The sequence below is a fragment of the Manis javanica genome, chromosome 15 (genome assembly GCF_040802235.1).
Source record: "Manis javanica isolate MJ-LG chromosome 15, MJ_LKY, whole genome shotgun sequence".
NCBI lineage: Eukaryota > Metazoa > Chordata > Mammalia > Pholidota > Manidae > Manis > Manis javanica.
In genome coordinates this window covers 2946491-2960484 of record NC_133170.1, presented here as the reverse complement: position 1 = coordinate 2960484, position 13994 = coordinate 2946491, and the positions used below count along the sequence as shown (strand labels likewise).

General features: G+C 42.5%; 1 protein-coding gene across 17 annotated transcripts in view; it reads left to right on the top strand.

Annotated features, from left to right (window-relative positions):
• PPHLN1 (periphilin 1) overlaps positions 1 to 13394 on the top strand; it is a 98296-nt gene extending 84902 nt beyond the window's left edge. For 14 of the 17 annotated variants that reach the window (XM_037009813.2, XM_037009798.2, XM_037009804.2 and 11 more), the window contains one exon: positions 8998 to 11349. In XM_037009813.2, the coding sequence (XP_036865708.2) occupies positions 8998 to 9192 (195 nt within the window). In that variant the 3' untranslated portion in view covers positions 9193 to 11349. Of the gene's footprint in view, positions 1 to 8997; positions 11350 to 12466 lie in introns of those variants that run through there. The other 3 variants (XM_037009763.2, XM_037009783.2, XM_037009771.2) reach the window with 3 other exon arrangements.
• Positions 13395 to 13994: the final 600 nt, after the last annotated feature.

Sequence of the window (13994 nt, the reverse complement as noted above, 5' to 3'; positions counted from 1 at the left end):
CCTTTTTTGTAGTGAGAACTGTACGACTATACAAGGAAGCAGGGTATTTCTGATTGAATTTTATTCTCTTTCTACAATATGATTGTCTTATAGGAAAAAAGTTTAAACCAATCCTATCTTCACTCTGCTTAAAAGATTTGATACTCACAAAATAACAGAATGTTGTGAATCCATTCAACAGGAATTGTGGATTTTAACCAAAAGGTGGTCTGTGTATTGGATTGAAGATCACTTTACACAATCTCACAATCTGAGAAAACATTTTGCTAAGCAGTCAGTCAGCAAGATTGTGTGTGTAACTTTGTACAAGGAGGTCTTGTCAAAAGCAATTCTGACTCCTGACCTTGGCATTTTAAACATTTTAGAAGGTGAGGTGACTCTTTATATTTAGGAGTAATAAAATTATAATACCTCGCAAGGTAGTGGGTTTCAGGCTTTTACTATTTTGAATGACTTTGTAATGTAAACTTTCTTCTTTACTTGGTTCCAGAACATTTGTTGGTTATACTTGGCCTTTGTCGTGGCACCAGATCAGTCAGAAATTTAACTAAGGTCTTTATTTGATCAAGGAACAATATTTATTGAGGACCTCTGTGAACAGATTTATTTACTAACCGCAAAGAATTTGCAAATATGATCAACTGGACAGGATGACCAAAGCGTCTAATTAAAGTTTGGGCCAAGGCCAGAACATATGATTTTAAACTTTTAAATCAATCAGCAAGAGAGAAGAGAAGGGAAGAGGGTGGCAGGGGGAAGGGAAGGGAGAAAGAAAAGAAAAAAGACCCATTTTGTCTCCAGCCTTATGCTTAATGGGAGACAGTCACAAAAGAGGCAAGAGAAATCGCACGTGCCCTCAGCATAGTGGGGGAGTCAGGGTGGGCAGAGAGAGCGCAGAGGCCTTCAGCGCTTAGAGTGCCTCGGAAAAATTGATCTGGAACAACTGTGAAAGATGTCTTGAGTGAAATTTTGGAGAAACCAAAGTAGAAAAGCAGCCATGGGATTGCAGAGAGCATGTACGAGCCAGAATAGTGACAAATGTATGGTGCTTTTGTGCTAGGTGATGAGATTTTTTTTCTTTTTTTTTATAAATATAAAAATTTTCATCTTAACCATTTTTTTTTTTTGATTTTTGTTTTGGTATCATTGATATACAATTACATGAGCAACATTGTAGTTACTAGATTCCCCCCATTATCAAGTCCCCACCACACACCCCATTAGTCACTGTCCATGTCTTCTCTGTGCTGTACTGCCTTCCCTGTGCCCTAGCCCCCTGCGTTATGTGTGCTGATCGTAATGCCGCTTATTCCCCTTCTCCCCCCCTTCCCACCCATCCTCCCCAGTCCCTTTCCCTTTGTTAACTGTTAGTCCTTTCTTGGGTTCTCAATCTGCTGCTGTTTTGTTCCTTCAGTTTTTGCTTTGTTCTTATGCTCCACATATGAGTGAAATCATTTGGTACTTGTCTTTCTCTGCCTGGCTGATTTCACTGAGCATAATACCCTCCAGCTCCATCCCTGTTGTTGCAAATGGTAGGATTTGTTTTCTTCTTATGGCTGAGTAATACTCCATTGTGTATATGTGCCACATCTTCTCTATCCATTCATCTACTGATGGACACTTAGGTTGCTTCCATTTCTTGGCTATTGTAAATAGTGCTGCGATAAACATAGGGGTGCATCTGTCTTTTTGAAACTGGGCTGCTGTATTCTTAGGGTAAATTCCTAGGAGTGGAATTCCTGGGTCAAATGGTATTTCTATTTTTAGTTTTTTGAGGAACCTCGGTGATGAGATTTTAATAGCTAAGATTGTATTGAAGAATTTAGTTGGGTTAGATCTTAGGAGCCTGAGCAGCAGTGTTCTGAGAAAAGGTTTTCCATCTTTAGGATGATGGCCTTGTGTGAGTAGGAAAACTAAGAAAAAAAGACAGAAGAAAACAATTAGAAAGAAGGCTATTATGTCAAACCAGGAATGTGTTGGGTAGGGCTGTGCTAGGTTTGTGACTGGAGTAGAAATAAGGTGTCCAAAAGAGTTGGATTTAGCACTATGGTACCACTGAAAACTCATATGCAGTCCCTTTTAGGAGTAGAATAATTTAGTAGTTAATTTTGACAAATGATGTAGTGTTTGCTCAGGAAATAAGTCCTAACCATAAGTACCAATTCTGGACTCTTAAGTACTGTAACACGGGGTACACTGAACTCTCAGAGTCTACATTTTGATATTTATGCCTTTTATTGACATAGGTTGCTGAAAATATGTATGAGGTGAACGGTCTAATGCATTTTTCCAGGATGTGTTTATATGAAAAATTTCCGTCTATGTTGTATCTATGTGTGCATACGGTGACCCTGTGTGGAGTCAGGTCAAAGGGGAAGCCACAGTCGGCTGTTTCTTTTGGCTCTTACAGTAAGGTGGCCAGCCTTTGACCCTTATTTTATCTGAACCAATTCAGTGTTCAGTGCTGCTAATTCAAACAAAGATGTCGTTTATCTTTTCCTTGTTATTCTTACCTAAAATATACCAGTCATTCCAGTCTTAGTGATTTTCCCAACAAAAAAGTTCATAATTTAAAACCATAAACTTTTAAATTAACTCACATTTTTTAAAAACCACTGTAACATACTACATAGGGAAAATATATATATGGTAAGGATAATTTGACCTTCAGGATTCCAGAAGAATTTCATAATTACAGTACTGTCACTTTTGCCCTCATAATTTCAAATAAATAGAAATATTTAGTTGTATTCAGTAATATCAGCTCACTCAAAATTATCTGCAAACATTGTTAGAAAATTTCACTTGACTTGATTCTTGCTTCATATCCTTGGCTGAAGCGAAATTCTACCTTCAAAAAGGCTTTTTGAGAACAGGATCTATTTTACCGACCCTGTACTAGTGATGAACACCTACCTGGTGCTAAGCTGGAGCATAAATGGATGAAGCGGTTTGGCTGCTGCAGCCGTGGCAGCACCGTGGTTCCAGCTGAGCCTGTGCGGTCTGCACAGTGTGGCGATGTCTCTGATCGTTGGGAGGAACTTTGGTATCATTTGAGAAATCATTAGCGGTTTTATTTGTAATGGCAGGTGGACAGATCAACATTAATTTTAAATCATATACCAATTACTCTATACAAATTTTGCTGTGACAAGTATAGACTAGAAATAACTGCAGGTAGTCCTGGAAAATGTTAATTTCCATTCATACGTAATAGGATTTATGGACTTTTCCCACTGTACATATATGCCTTCATAGATAAAAGTAAAATAATGAATTATTTTTAATATTAATTTTAGCCTACTTTTAATATATCTGGTACTATTAACATGACATTAAAATGAATCTGTGCTGTTTGTGTTAGTTACGAACGATTCTTCTCTTCTGGAAAGAAAGAACACCTCTTAGGGGTGTTCACAGTGGTGTTACATGTCACCCGATTGAAAAGCCTTTTCTGGTAGAAGTAAGAGTAAGTAGACCAGTAACTGTTTCTTCTATTTCCACATGATGAGCTAAAACAGATACATGGCTTTTTACTTTTTTTCCAGTAGGAGTAAAAAAAACTGTATTTTCAGTAGAAACTCCAAGTGGTTATTGTTTAACTTCCACCATGGAAAAGTATAGCTGATTTTTATGTTGGATAAAGTGTAAAGTGCCTTTGATCAGTTGCATAGGAAATAGATCTATACCCTCACCTCGGCGTGCGTGCCGGTTGCTAAAGCACTGCTGGCGGGCGCATCAGGTGTGCATGACTGCCCAGGTGTACTTCACTGCCCCCAGGGGGCCACCCCAGCCTGGGGAGCCATATCCTGTTGTGGCTGCCTGTTTTGCTACATATCTGGAGAAAGTTCCTTTCAGTTACACTTTGTAAAACCCACTCAAACTACCGTTAGCAAGTTAAGGGCAAGTATTACAGGTTTCCGGGGATTTCTCGTGGGGCACAGGGCAGAAACTAGGTGTGGGGCCTGGAGTTTTTAAGCCATCAGGCAGTTTCTCTTCCTTCTTAATTTCTCTTCTTTTTCCCATGCCTCCCTATTTACCACCCACTTTTCCTGTATTCCTTCTCAACACCGCCGTAAGCCTGACTCATAATCTAGTGAGCCCTGTGATTCATCTTCATCGCCCAAATTCCTTAAATTCTGTCTTCTTTTTTTCAATTGGCCTCTAATATAAATACAGCCGCCAGAAGCCCCTCTCGGGGTGGGGAGGGAGGGGTGGGAAGGAAGAGCCAGGAGAAGCGCAGCGGCGGCCTGTGGCCTAGTGCTGGAGCTACGGCGAGCCCCGCCCGCTTGGGTTCCTGCTCTTACTAGCACCCTGGGGGTGTCCAGTGACCCCTTAGCAGCCCCCACTCCCACCGCCTTCACTAGAAAGAGAGTGGCGTCCATTTAAAAGGCTCTCTAAACTGTTGTATTTGCAAGGACGTTTCTGTGTTGAGCTGAAAGTTCACAATGCCTTGATACCGTCAACAAAAATGAAAGTTTTCTAAACTGTAGTACATACAAAATATTTAAACTGTTTAATGCCACAGAAAACAGAGGCAAAGAGAAAGCTCAGCAGCACGCCATGACATACATTTCACTGTGAGATGTGGAGAAATTTCGTAATAGGAAAAGTGATTTCCCCTAAAGTCAACTTTCTAACACGGAATGATGTGAGGAAAGAAGTGAGCTCACAGCGTGCGTGTACCTGGCTCACTGAATCACCTGGCAGAAAAGCTCACGATCCCGCCTCCCCGACAGAATCCATGGAATATGCCCCCATCTCAGGCATCCACCCAGCACAGCACAAGGAGGTGAAGGATGCAGTGCTTTTCCCAGCATGGGCGTGGGACGCGTGATCTAACCGATTCATTTTTCCTAATTTTATTTTAGTGGCATCCCTGAAGCCCTATAGAAAAACAGTCCAAGTTTCAGGTTTCATTTAAAGGGATGACAAAGCGTTAGACACAGAGCAGCCACACAAAATGATGGCTCCAGTTCCAGTTGACGGGGCTTTTTTGGGTTTTTTTTGGTCAGTTTGGAAATTTTCTACAATCATGTCCTCAGTGAATGCAGTTTTATTTCTCCTTTCCTGATTGGTATATCTTTTATTTCTTTTTCTTGTCTATCCATACTAACTAGGACTCCCAGGATAGTGTTGAATAGCAGTAGTGATAGGGAATATCCTTGTCTTGTTCCCTATCTTAGGAGGAAAGCATTTTCTTTTCCACCATGATGTTAGCTGTAGGGTTTTTGTAGATACTCTTTATCAAGCTAGGGAAGTTCCCCCTGTATTCCTAGTTTGCCAAGAGTTTCTGTCATGAATTGGTGTCGAATTCTGTCAAATGCTTTTTCTGCATCTGTTGATAAGATCATGTGATTTTTCTTTTCTAGCCTATTGATGGTAGGGATCGCACTGATCATTTCTGAATGTCGAACGGGCCTTGCATACCTGGATAAATCCCACTTGGTCATAGCATAATTCTCTTTGTTTGTTCCTGGATTTGCTAATGTTTGGTTGGGTTTGGCTTTTTTTGTTTTTTGTTTTTTTTTCTTGCATCTGTGTTCATGAGAGAAACCGATCTGTAATTTTCCCTCCTTGTAGTATTTTTGGTTTTGGTAAGAGCATTATGCTAACCTTATGAGTCAAGAAATGTTCCCTTTCCTTCTGCTTACTAGAAGAAATCGTAGAAAATTCATATCATTTCTAGCTTAAATGTTTGGCAGAACTCACCAATGAAACCATCCGGGATTAGTAAGTGCTTTCTGTTTCGGAAGGAAGGCTGTACATTACTGATACAGTTTCTTTCATTGATGTGGGCCTATTCACATTATCTGTTTCTCCTTGTTTTGAGTTTTGATAGACTATTTTTGAAGGGATTGGTCCAGCTCATCTAAGTTATCAAATTAATGGGCATAGAGTTAATATTCCTTTAGTGTCCCTTCAGTGGTTATGAGATCAATAGTGGTGACCCTCATTTCAATTTTTATATTAATAATTTGTGTCTTCACTTTTTTTCTTGATTAGCCTGGCTAGAGATTTATGCTTTTGATCTTGTCATAGAATCAGCTTTTAGTTTTCTTCAGTTTTCTCATTTCTTGTTTTCAATTTCATTGATTTCTGTTCTAATCTTTTTTCTTTTTGGTTTTAATCTGCTCTTCTTTTTCTAGTTGTATTTTTAATTTTATACCTTTCTCTTTTGTAACATATGCATTTAATGCTGTTAATTTCTAAGCACTGCTTTTGCTCTAGCTCACACATTTGATGTGTTATTTTCATTTAGTTCAAAATATTTAGTTTCTCCTGAGACTTTTTCCTTGATCCATATGTTTTTAGAAATGTGTCGTTTAATCTCCAGATATTTGGGGACATTCTAGCTGTTGATTTCTAATTTAATTCCATTTTTGTCTGAGAACATGCTTTTATGATTTCTGTTCTTTTACATCTGTTGACATTTGTCCTCATTTGATTCCCCAGCCTTTTAAGCCTGTGTGCAAGTCTGACTTGCAGTTAACCAGTTACCTCCTAATATTAATATAATTTAAGTCAAATATTAAGAGAAGTATAAGCATATATGTCTAAATTTAAGAGGCCTCCTGTGGTTAGTGGCTGTTATGTTAGATAGCAGAGCTCTTTAATCTCTACCATTCTACCAAACTGCCTTTACAGAACTTGAGTGCATGTGCTAAAGATGGTTTGTCTGAAATGAAAATTCTAGTAATTTACATTACCTAAATTTTTGTTTTCTCTTTTTGTGGGAACAAAGGTGAGGACTTGGATGGGGAGTTTTACGTCCTTACAAGCAATTTCACATAGAACAAACTTGCCATTGGGAAGTTTCCTGTGCCACATGGGCTTCTGCCAGCCACTGGACAGCATAATTAATAGTGAGAAGCTTTGGTAGTTTTAACTTTATCATATCCCTTTATTCCCACAAGTGCTTTGTGAGAACATGACTGGTAACACCGGCTACCTTTAACAAAGGACTGTGTGAAACCACATTTGGGTCGTGTTTTTCTTTTGCTAGCAAAATTAACTACATGTCTTGCAGTTTACGTGGACCCCACCCGTACTTTAACATGTTTCTCATTTTGATGAGTCCAATCAGGGGGAAAAGCAACAACAAAAAAGATCTTTCTGTGTGGCCTGGAGATACCAGATCTGCAGATTAGTGCAGCGTTTCCACGCAGGGGCCATAAGCAAACAAATGTGACCCCCCCACCCAAAGCCGCACCCTTCCCGTTCGGGCGTGTCACTGTGGGGCAGATTGCGGAAATGGACCTCTGACAGTAGTGAATTTTATTTATAAAATGTTGGAGGGTGAGGTTCTTCCTTTAACAAAAAACTATTTCCTGTCTGATGCCCAATTAGGGCATTTTAAACAGTCTTTTTAAAAATTTTACCCTGTGGTAGAGATGTCCTGGCTGTTAGTGTCAATGAAAGTACAGAAACTTCTCTGATTCATTGAATAATTTAAAAAGGACTTAACAAAAAATAAAACAACCTTTAAGTGCTTATACAGTCTTGTCTCCTGAGTGACAGTAGTTTACAATTTAAATAAATGTATTGACACATTTTAATGTAATTTTACTTTTGATATGTAAATCTGTAGCATGTTTATGTTCTGTAAACATGCTAAATGAAGAGCAACAGTTTAGGTAAAATCAGAATTTACATTAAGGAATTTGCAGGTTAATTTACAGTGTAACATTATCTTCATCTAGCACATCTGTTATAAAAAAGCCTATAAAATTCAGGCCACCCACCAAGTGGTCGGTGGAGGCCTGCGGCCGGCGTGAGTGCTGTCACGGTGAGGGCCTGCTGGTTTGGGGAGGGCTTCCCCCGCTGAGGCTCTGCGCCCTGTGGCCCTGACCCCCCACGAGGACGCTCTGGCTTCCATCCTGTGTGTGGGTTACTCGGGGGAAGGTGCTCCGTTGCCTTGACATCCTATGGAATATTGTGAGTGGCACATTGTTTTCTAAGTTTAAGACATTTAAAAAATACAGCAAACAACTACCGCAACAATTAGCAATGATCATCTGAGGAATAAAAACTGTCATAATCCAAGCAGTGTCTCAAATCACTTCTTCCTAAAGTTTTTCAAGATGGACAAAATCCTTTTTCAGAGAATAAGCATGTATGTTGATTGTTGTTTTATTTAGAAAAATTTAAATTAATGTAACTTCTTTTAAATCAGATGATTTGTATTTCACTTAATTTCCATGGAGACTTAACTATAATTTTTCTTTAAATAGATAAATTACAGACCATGAAAAATAGCTTAGAAATCTGAAGTACATTTTGTGACTACAAATTAAGGAAATGACATTTGGTGTGGAAAAACAGCTAGCAGTTTTTAGACAGGCAATACCATCTAATTGCCACTAATAAATATTATATATACATATTGAAGTAAAATATACACATTGAGGCAGACACATGCATGTATGGATATATGTGTGCATTTATATGTACATATGGGTGTGTGTAACATACTGTTTTGATCGTAACTCTGCCTCAGTGACTTTAACTATGGTTAAATATTTATAACTTGAAGAGTTTTTTTCAAATAGGCCTTGTTGTTTGTTGTATGCTAAACAATTTTGAGTTTGTCATGTGGTGGTGATTCAAACAAATGATCTGAAGTTGAAGTCTCGTAATCCTTTTTCTTCCTGTGAGTAAATGCATAAAAGCCGCGGGTGCGCCTCACCTAGCCAGCCTGTGTCCTCAGCTCACCTCCTCTGCAGCCTCATGTCCTTCTGGTGGGCTGCCGTAGCTGACAGCGGCGGTCAGTGATGCGGTCTGTCAGTGTCTTTCTACTCACTCAAGCTGTCAGCAAATCTCGGAGATAGAGGTTTGAATGGCCTTGGGTAGTCACGACCACCCAGGGCTGAGAGGGGTCTGTTGTGTTACCGTGTCTCTCTCAGACTTTAATATCATCTTTCCACCAGTGAATCAGCTCAGCATTCGGCTCTCGATTCCACCCTGAGCTAACCACAATGTATTTCACCTTTCTAGGTTTACCGACAAGACTGTGAAACTTTCGGGATGGTTGTGAAAATGCTGATTGAGAAAGATCCTTCATTAGAGAAGTCTATACAGTTTGCATTGAGACAGAATTTACATGAAATAGGTGAGCGGTGTGTTGAAGAACTCAAACATTTCATTGCCGAGTATGACACCTCCAGTCCAGATTTTGGAGAGCCTTTTTAGAAATTACTTGCTCAGGCAAAAAAATGTTTCTAGATTTTTTTCCCTTCCTGGATTGTGAAAATCCTTAATATATGGAGTTTTTGTGACAAAGAGAAAAACTTTATGATAGTTGACCATATTTCCAATATCAAATAAACATTAAAATAGTCTAAAAGATTTTAATTAGAAATTTCTTTTTTAATCTACATGTAGAGCCTCCTAACCCGTACTTATCTTTATTTTTCCCTCCTAAAATGATTGGTCAGTGACTTTTTCGAGCTTTGAAAAAGCAGTTCTGGAGAACAGCCTTCCGCCCTCACTTCTGTAGCCATCCACTGTACGCGATCGTTCGGTCGCACGAGTGTCTTATAGGTCAGAGATCCCCCACTTTACCATGTACAGTCTTTCTCTTCTCACCATCAGAGGCGCCGCGTGAAAGTTGCCAGAATTCTGAGTCACGGTTTTACTGACTGGTTGCTTCTCTTCCACTTTGTACCTTTTAAAAGTTTAAGTTCACTCTCCAAATAAACGGACTGCTTTGGTACCCTTAAGAATATTTGCTTCGAGAGTAATTATCATTGTGATAAAATAGAGCACTTAAATCTCTAAAAGACACTTCCTAATAAAATCCTGTTTTTCAAGTAAAGAAACTCAGTGTCTTCTATTAAAATAATCCTGAAACTCCTGACCGCTCTCCCTGGTCTGTGAGTCTCAAACAGTATGTATGTGAGAGTAAGAGTAGGATTTGAGGTGAAAGAGGAAGGCTGTTTTAAAGCGGACATTTTGTTAATAACTTCTAATTGAAAAAAGAAAACTGCAGAATGTGAGGCAGCCGGGTAGTTTCGTTTTTTTCTATAGGCCCGTATCCCCCATCTCAGAAAAGAAGGCGGTTGACGGCATATCCACGATTAAACCATTCGCAGATATGCCTGCCTCAGCCTCTGCCATCCAGCACTTCTCTGTCCTGCTGCCCTTTGCGGGGGTGCTGAGTCCTTCAAGAGTGTCCTTGAGGGAGGCCAGGCAGAGTGGGCGGTGAGCAGCCAGCTCCCTCCCTAGACGGCGTCTGTGAAGAGCCCCAGGAAGGGCCCCGCACCCCGGCTCAGCCAGAGGCCCCCTGGGGCGGGCAGGGTGTGCCGCTCACTTCCCGCTCACTTCCACGGCCAGTGGCATTTAGCCAGCGTGAGCGATTTTGTGGCATTAGTTAGGAAAACTTCAAAATCTTGTTTGTTATTACCCAATGTCATAATCATTCCGTTTCCACTCCCTTCTCACTTGAATTCTGGCATTATTTTTAGTATCTTCTACGGATGATACCTGAAGAGCTACTCTACCTCCTGCAGACTAGGTAAAAATCACATTAAAAATGGAAATAGCAGTAGAAGCGATTATAGCAGATCCTATAATGGGAACCTCAAAATACGTATTTTGCCATTCTACAAATGTAAAAACTAATTGAAAACAAGAATTATTTTCTTAAATCCCCAGATGAGACCTTGAATTTTTCTCTTTTTCGCCATTTAGATGTTTTACATAAGCTACAGCTAAGCCCAGGTCTCATCTCTGGTATTCTTCCCTAATTATGAACAGCAATTTTATTTGTTATCAACTTTAGAAAGATTAAGAAAGTACTGATATTGTTTCTCCACTGCCCCCATGTTTTTCTCCTCATTAAACATTCTAATTTCAGGATTCACTTCCTTTAGTCGGTGTGTCTCAAGTTCAAACCTAACACTTGAACAGACCAAGGAGTTGTTATTCACTTGTTGAAATCCATTAAACGAGAGAAGTTTTACTCACAGATGCATTTAAACAGATAATTTCTTCTTTTTCCCTTCCCCCAAATTACATTCAACATTTAAAGTTGCTGATAGCTTGCCATCAGCATTATTCTGATAGGCTTGTCTGTGTTAAATCTGTTCAATTTTTTTTTTTTTCTTAAAGTTTTTTAGAGTCTAAATTTAGGATAAATTCAGATGTGTATCAGAGCGTGTATTTTGCAAAATGTTCTTGATTAAATAAACTGTTCGTAGATAATCTATTGTTTTTGAGTATGTCCAACTGATGTGATAAAAATTTCATTGTCTTATAAATGACTTGATGATCAATGGGGCAGAACAGATGTTGTGAACTTTTTTGTGAATTTTAAAAGTGCAGAATAAAGCAAACAGGTTTAAATAATTAGATTGTCTTCTTTTTCTCTTTAACAGGCTAAACATGTGTTGCCCAAATGTAGATGTTTATTACTGTCCACTGCAAGATGACGCCTTAGTGTTTAGTTGATCTGCTTTGCAGGGCGGGGGAAATTGGGGAATTGGGGAACAGTTAGCTTTGGTGATGCAGGGAGTCTTGATACCAGGGAAGGTAGTGCTCAGTGATTGTGTAAATATAAATGTTGAGTTTCCAGGAATCTTAGGATTAAAACCCTCTGTCTTTAGCCTCTGGGGGCAGGAACCCTGCTGTCTCTGTGGCCACAGTTCCAGCACAGGTTTGGGGTGTTACGGGTGTTCATGCCTGTTGGCACTTCAGAAGTGACATTTGACCTGTGGGTCTTGGGAGGAATAGGACTTGTTCAGACAGAGAACGGGAAGTGTTAGAAGTCCAGGGAGAGGGAAGCGGCATGAGGAAGTGTAGAGGCCCGAGTGACTGAGGTGGCTGGGGAAGGTGACTGGGAACAAAGGCAGGAAAAGGTAGGTTGAGAGCAGAATGTGAAAGAATTTGCGTGCTTGTAGCTCTGTTCTTCCTCTCCTACTTAAGAGATTTGAAAGTATTGCCTTTGTATTTATTCTTGCCAAAAATGTTGCTTCTCACAGCCCCTCAGCCACTCCCCAGCCCTGGGCCAGCTGACAGACCCGGAGCCTCTTGCGGAAGGGGAGGCCGCCTCCCCATAAGGAGGGCCTCTGTCCCACCGCCAGGGCGTGGCTCAGTGGTTTCAGCTGCTTCTCTGTCTCCTGCAGGGACCCTAGGCTCCCAGGAGGGTGCCCACACGTCTGTGGCAATGACTGTGGGATGGCATTGTGGTCACCCCTGAATTGCCGTGGTGACAGCATTGTGTCCTGGGCAGCCAGCCGCCCAGGTGGCGTTACAGCTGCACCCCTGCCTGAGCTGGCGCCTGGAGCATTGGGGGCACCGTGCTGCTGACCAGACTGTGGTTTGTGGGTGAGGCTGGTACGGCTGTGGCCTCCTCCCTGCAGTCTCTGGGGAGGCCTGATCTCACCCAGCCCGCTGACAAAGGAAAATGGGCAGCGGGACAGTAGGTAAGGTGGCGAGCAGAGCCTGACCTCCCCTTCCTCCACAGAGCGGAGTCGGAACGGAACCACTCATGGCCCGATTTTGGTACTGTGTCCCCCTCGCCGTAAGGGGTGACCAAAGGACTGATTGCTCTCCTGTGGAATTTGAGAGGAAGCGGTGCTGCTTCCAGGCCGTGACCCTTAGGACGATGACGTGCCTCTGCCATGCTCTTTCATGGCTGCCCGTCCGTGGCTACAGCAGGCAGCCTTCCTGTGGTGCAGGAACACCAGGTGGAGGGAGCCCGGGCCCCTGCATCCCCACAGAGGACTGAACCTCCGTGGGAGAGGGATCAATGCCACATTAGGCTGCATCACTGTTTTTTTTGTTGGCAGCTCGCCTTTTGCTCAAATTAATACAAATACTATTTGAGGGTTAGCCTCACTGACCCTGGCCCTCGGCCGGCTGTACCGCCCGCTGCCACGGCAATACCTGGCCTTGGGGTGACAGGCATCAGCTCTGTACGAGACTTTGCCAGGCCACTGAGATAGTTTCAAGTTGTATTTAGGATGCCACTTAATGACAATATCGTTAAGCCTCATGCACATTTGTATAGTGGTAGAGACGGCCTGGTTCTGTAGCACATTTTTTTTAATTTCTGCTCCCACAGACTAATGGTCTTCTAATGCTGGACTGTTACACTAAAATTGTATAAAGCTTTTTCCATGTGTGTGAGAGAGAGAGGGTAGAGATTTGCTGAAATATAAACATTTGAGACCATGTAGATTGAAAACAGCCACAACACATACAGACCGTTGGAGGCCCGAGGCATTCGCCCCCTGCCTGGGCTTCTCGAGGGCCGTCACAGTGCTGGAATTCATGAGATGCGGAAGGGAGGGGACAGCGCTGCCCTGGCGACTGGCCACGGGGCCTTCAGGTCAGCACCTTCAGGGGAAGGCCCCTTCTGGCTCAGGGCCCTGTTTGGGGGAGTGCCTGCTGGCACCCCCAACTCTCAGGCTTCTTGGTGGAGCCCCTGCTGTGCTTGAGGGCATCAAGCGTTTGCAGAGTGAGCTTGGCCAGCTGCCCAGGGGAAGGGAGAGGCCCTAGTGACCAGCAGACAGTGTGCCGTCCTGTGTCCTCCGAGCTGGGAAGTTCCTCCTTCAGGACCAAACGCTGAGAGAGGCCAAGTGTCTGTGACCCCTTCTAGGAGGCCCAGCACAGCCCACTGGCTGCCCCCGCCCTGCGCCTGCGTGGTGGGGACGGGGAGGAGGGTCGCCCCGGGTGGGTGGGGCAGTGGGTGTGGCTGAGACGGGAGGGAGGGGCCGGGGTTGGGGAGCCTTACCAGGCTGAGGCATCAGTTCTGTGCTCAAGCTTTTCGTCCTCCTTCCCTAGACAGGACTGAACGTTGGCCAGCCATGGGTCCTGCCCGGTGGGGTGCCACGGCCGCAGTCCAGCGACATCACAGTGGGTGGCGTTCTAGGAACCCTGGGGCTTACTCCATGCCGAGGTGAGCCTTGGTGAGAATCGTGTTTTCTTCACAGCACAGGGCAGCCTGCTGCACCCAGGGTCCCGGGGAGGACGGAGCGCTCAGTACCTCC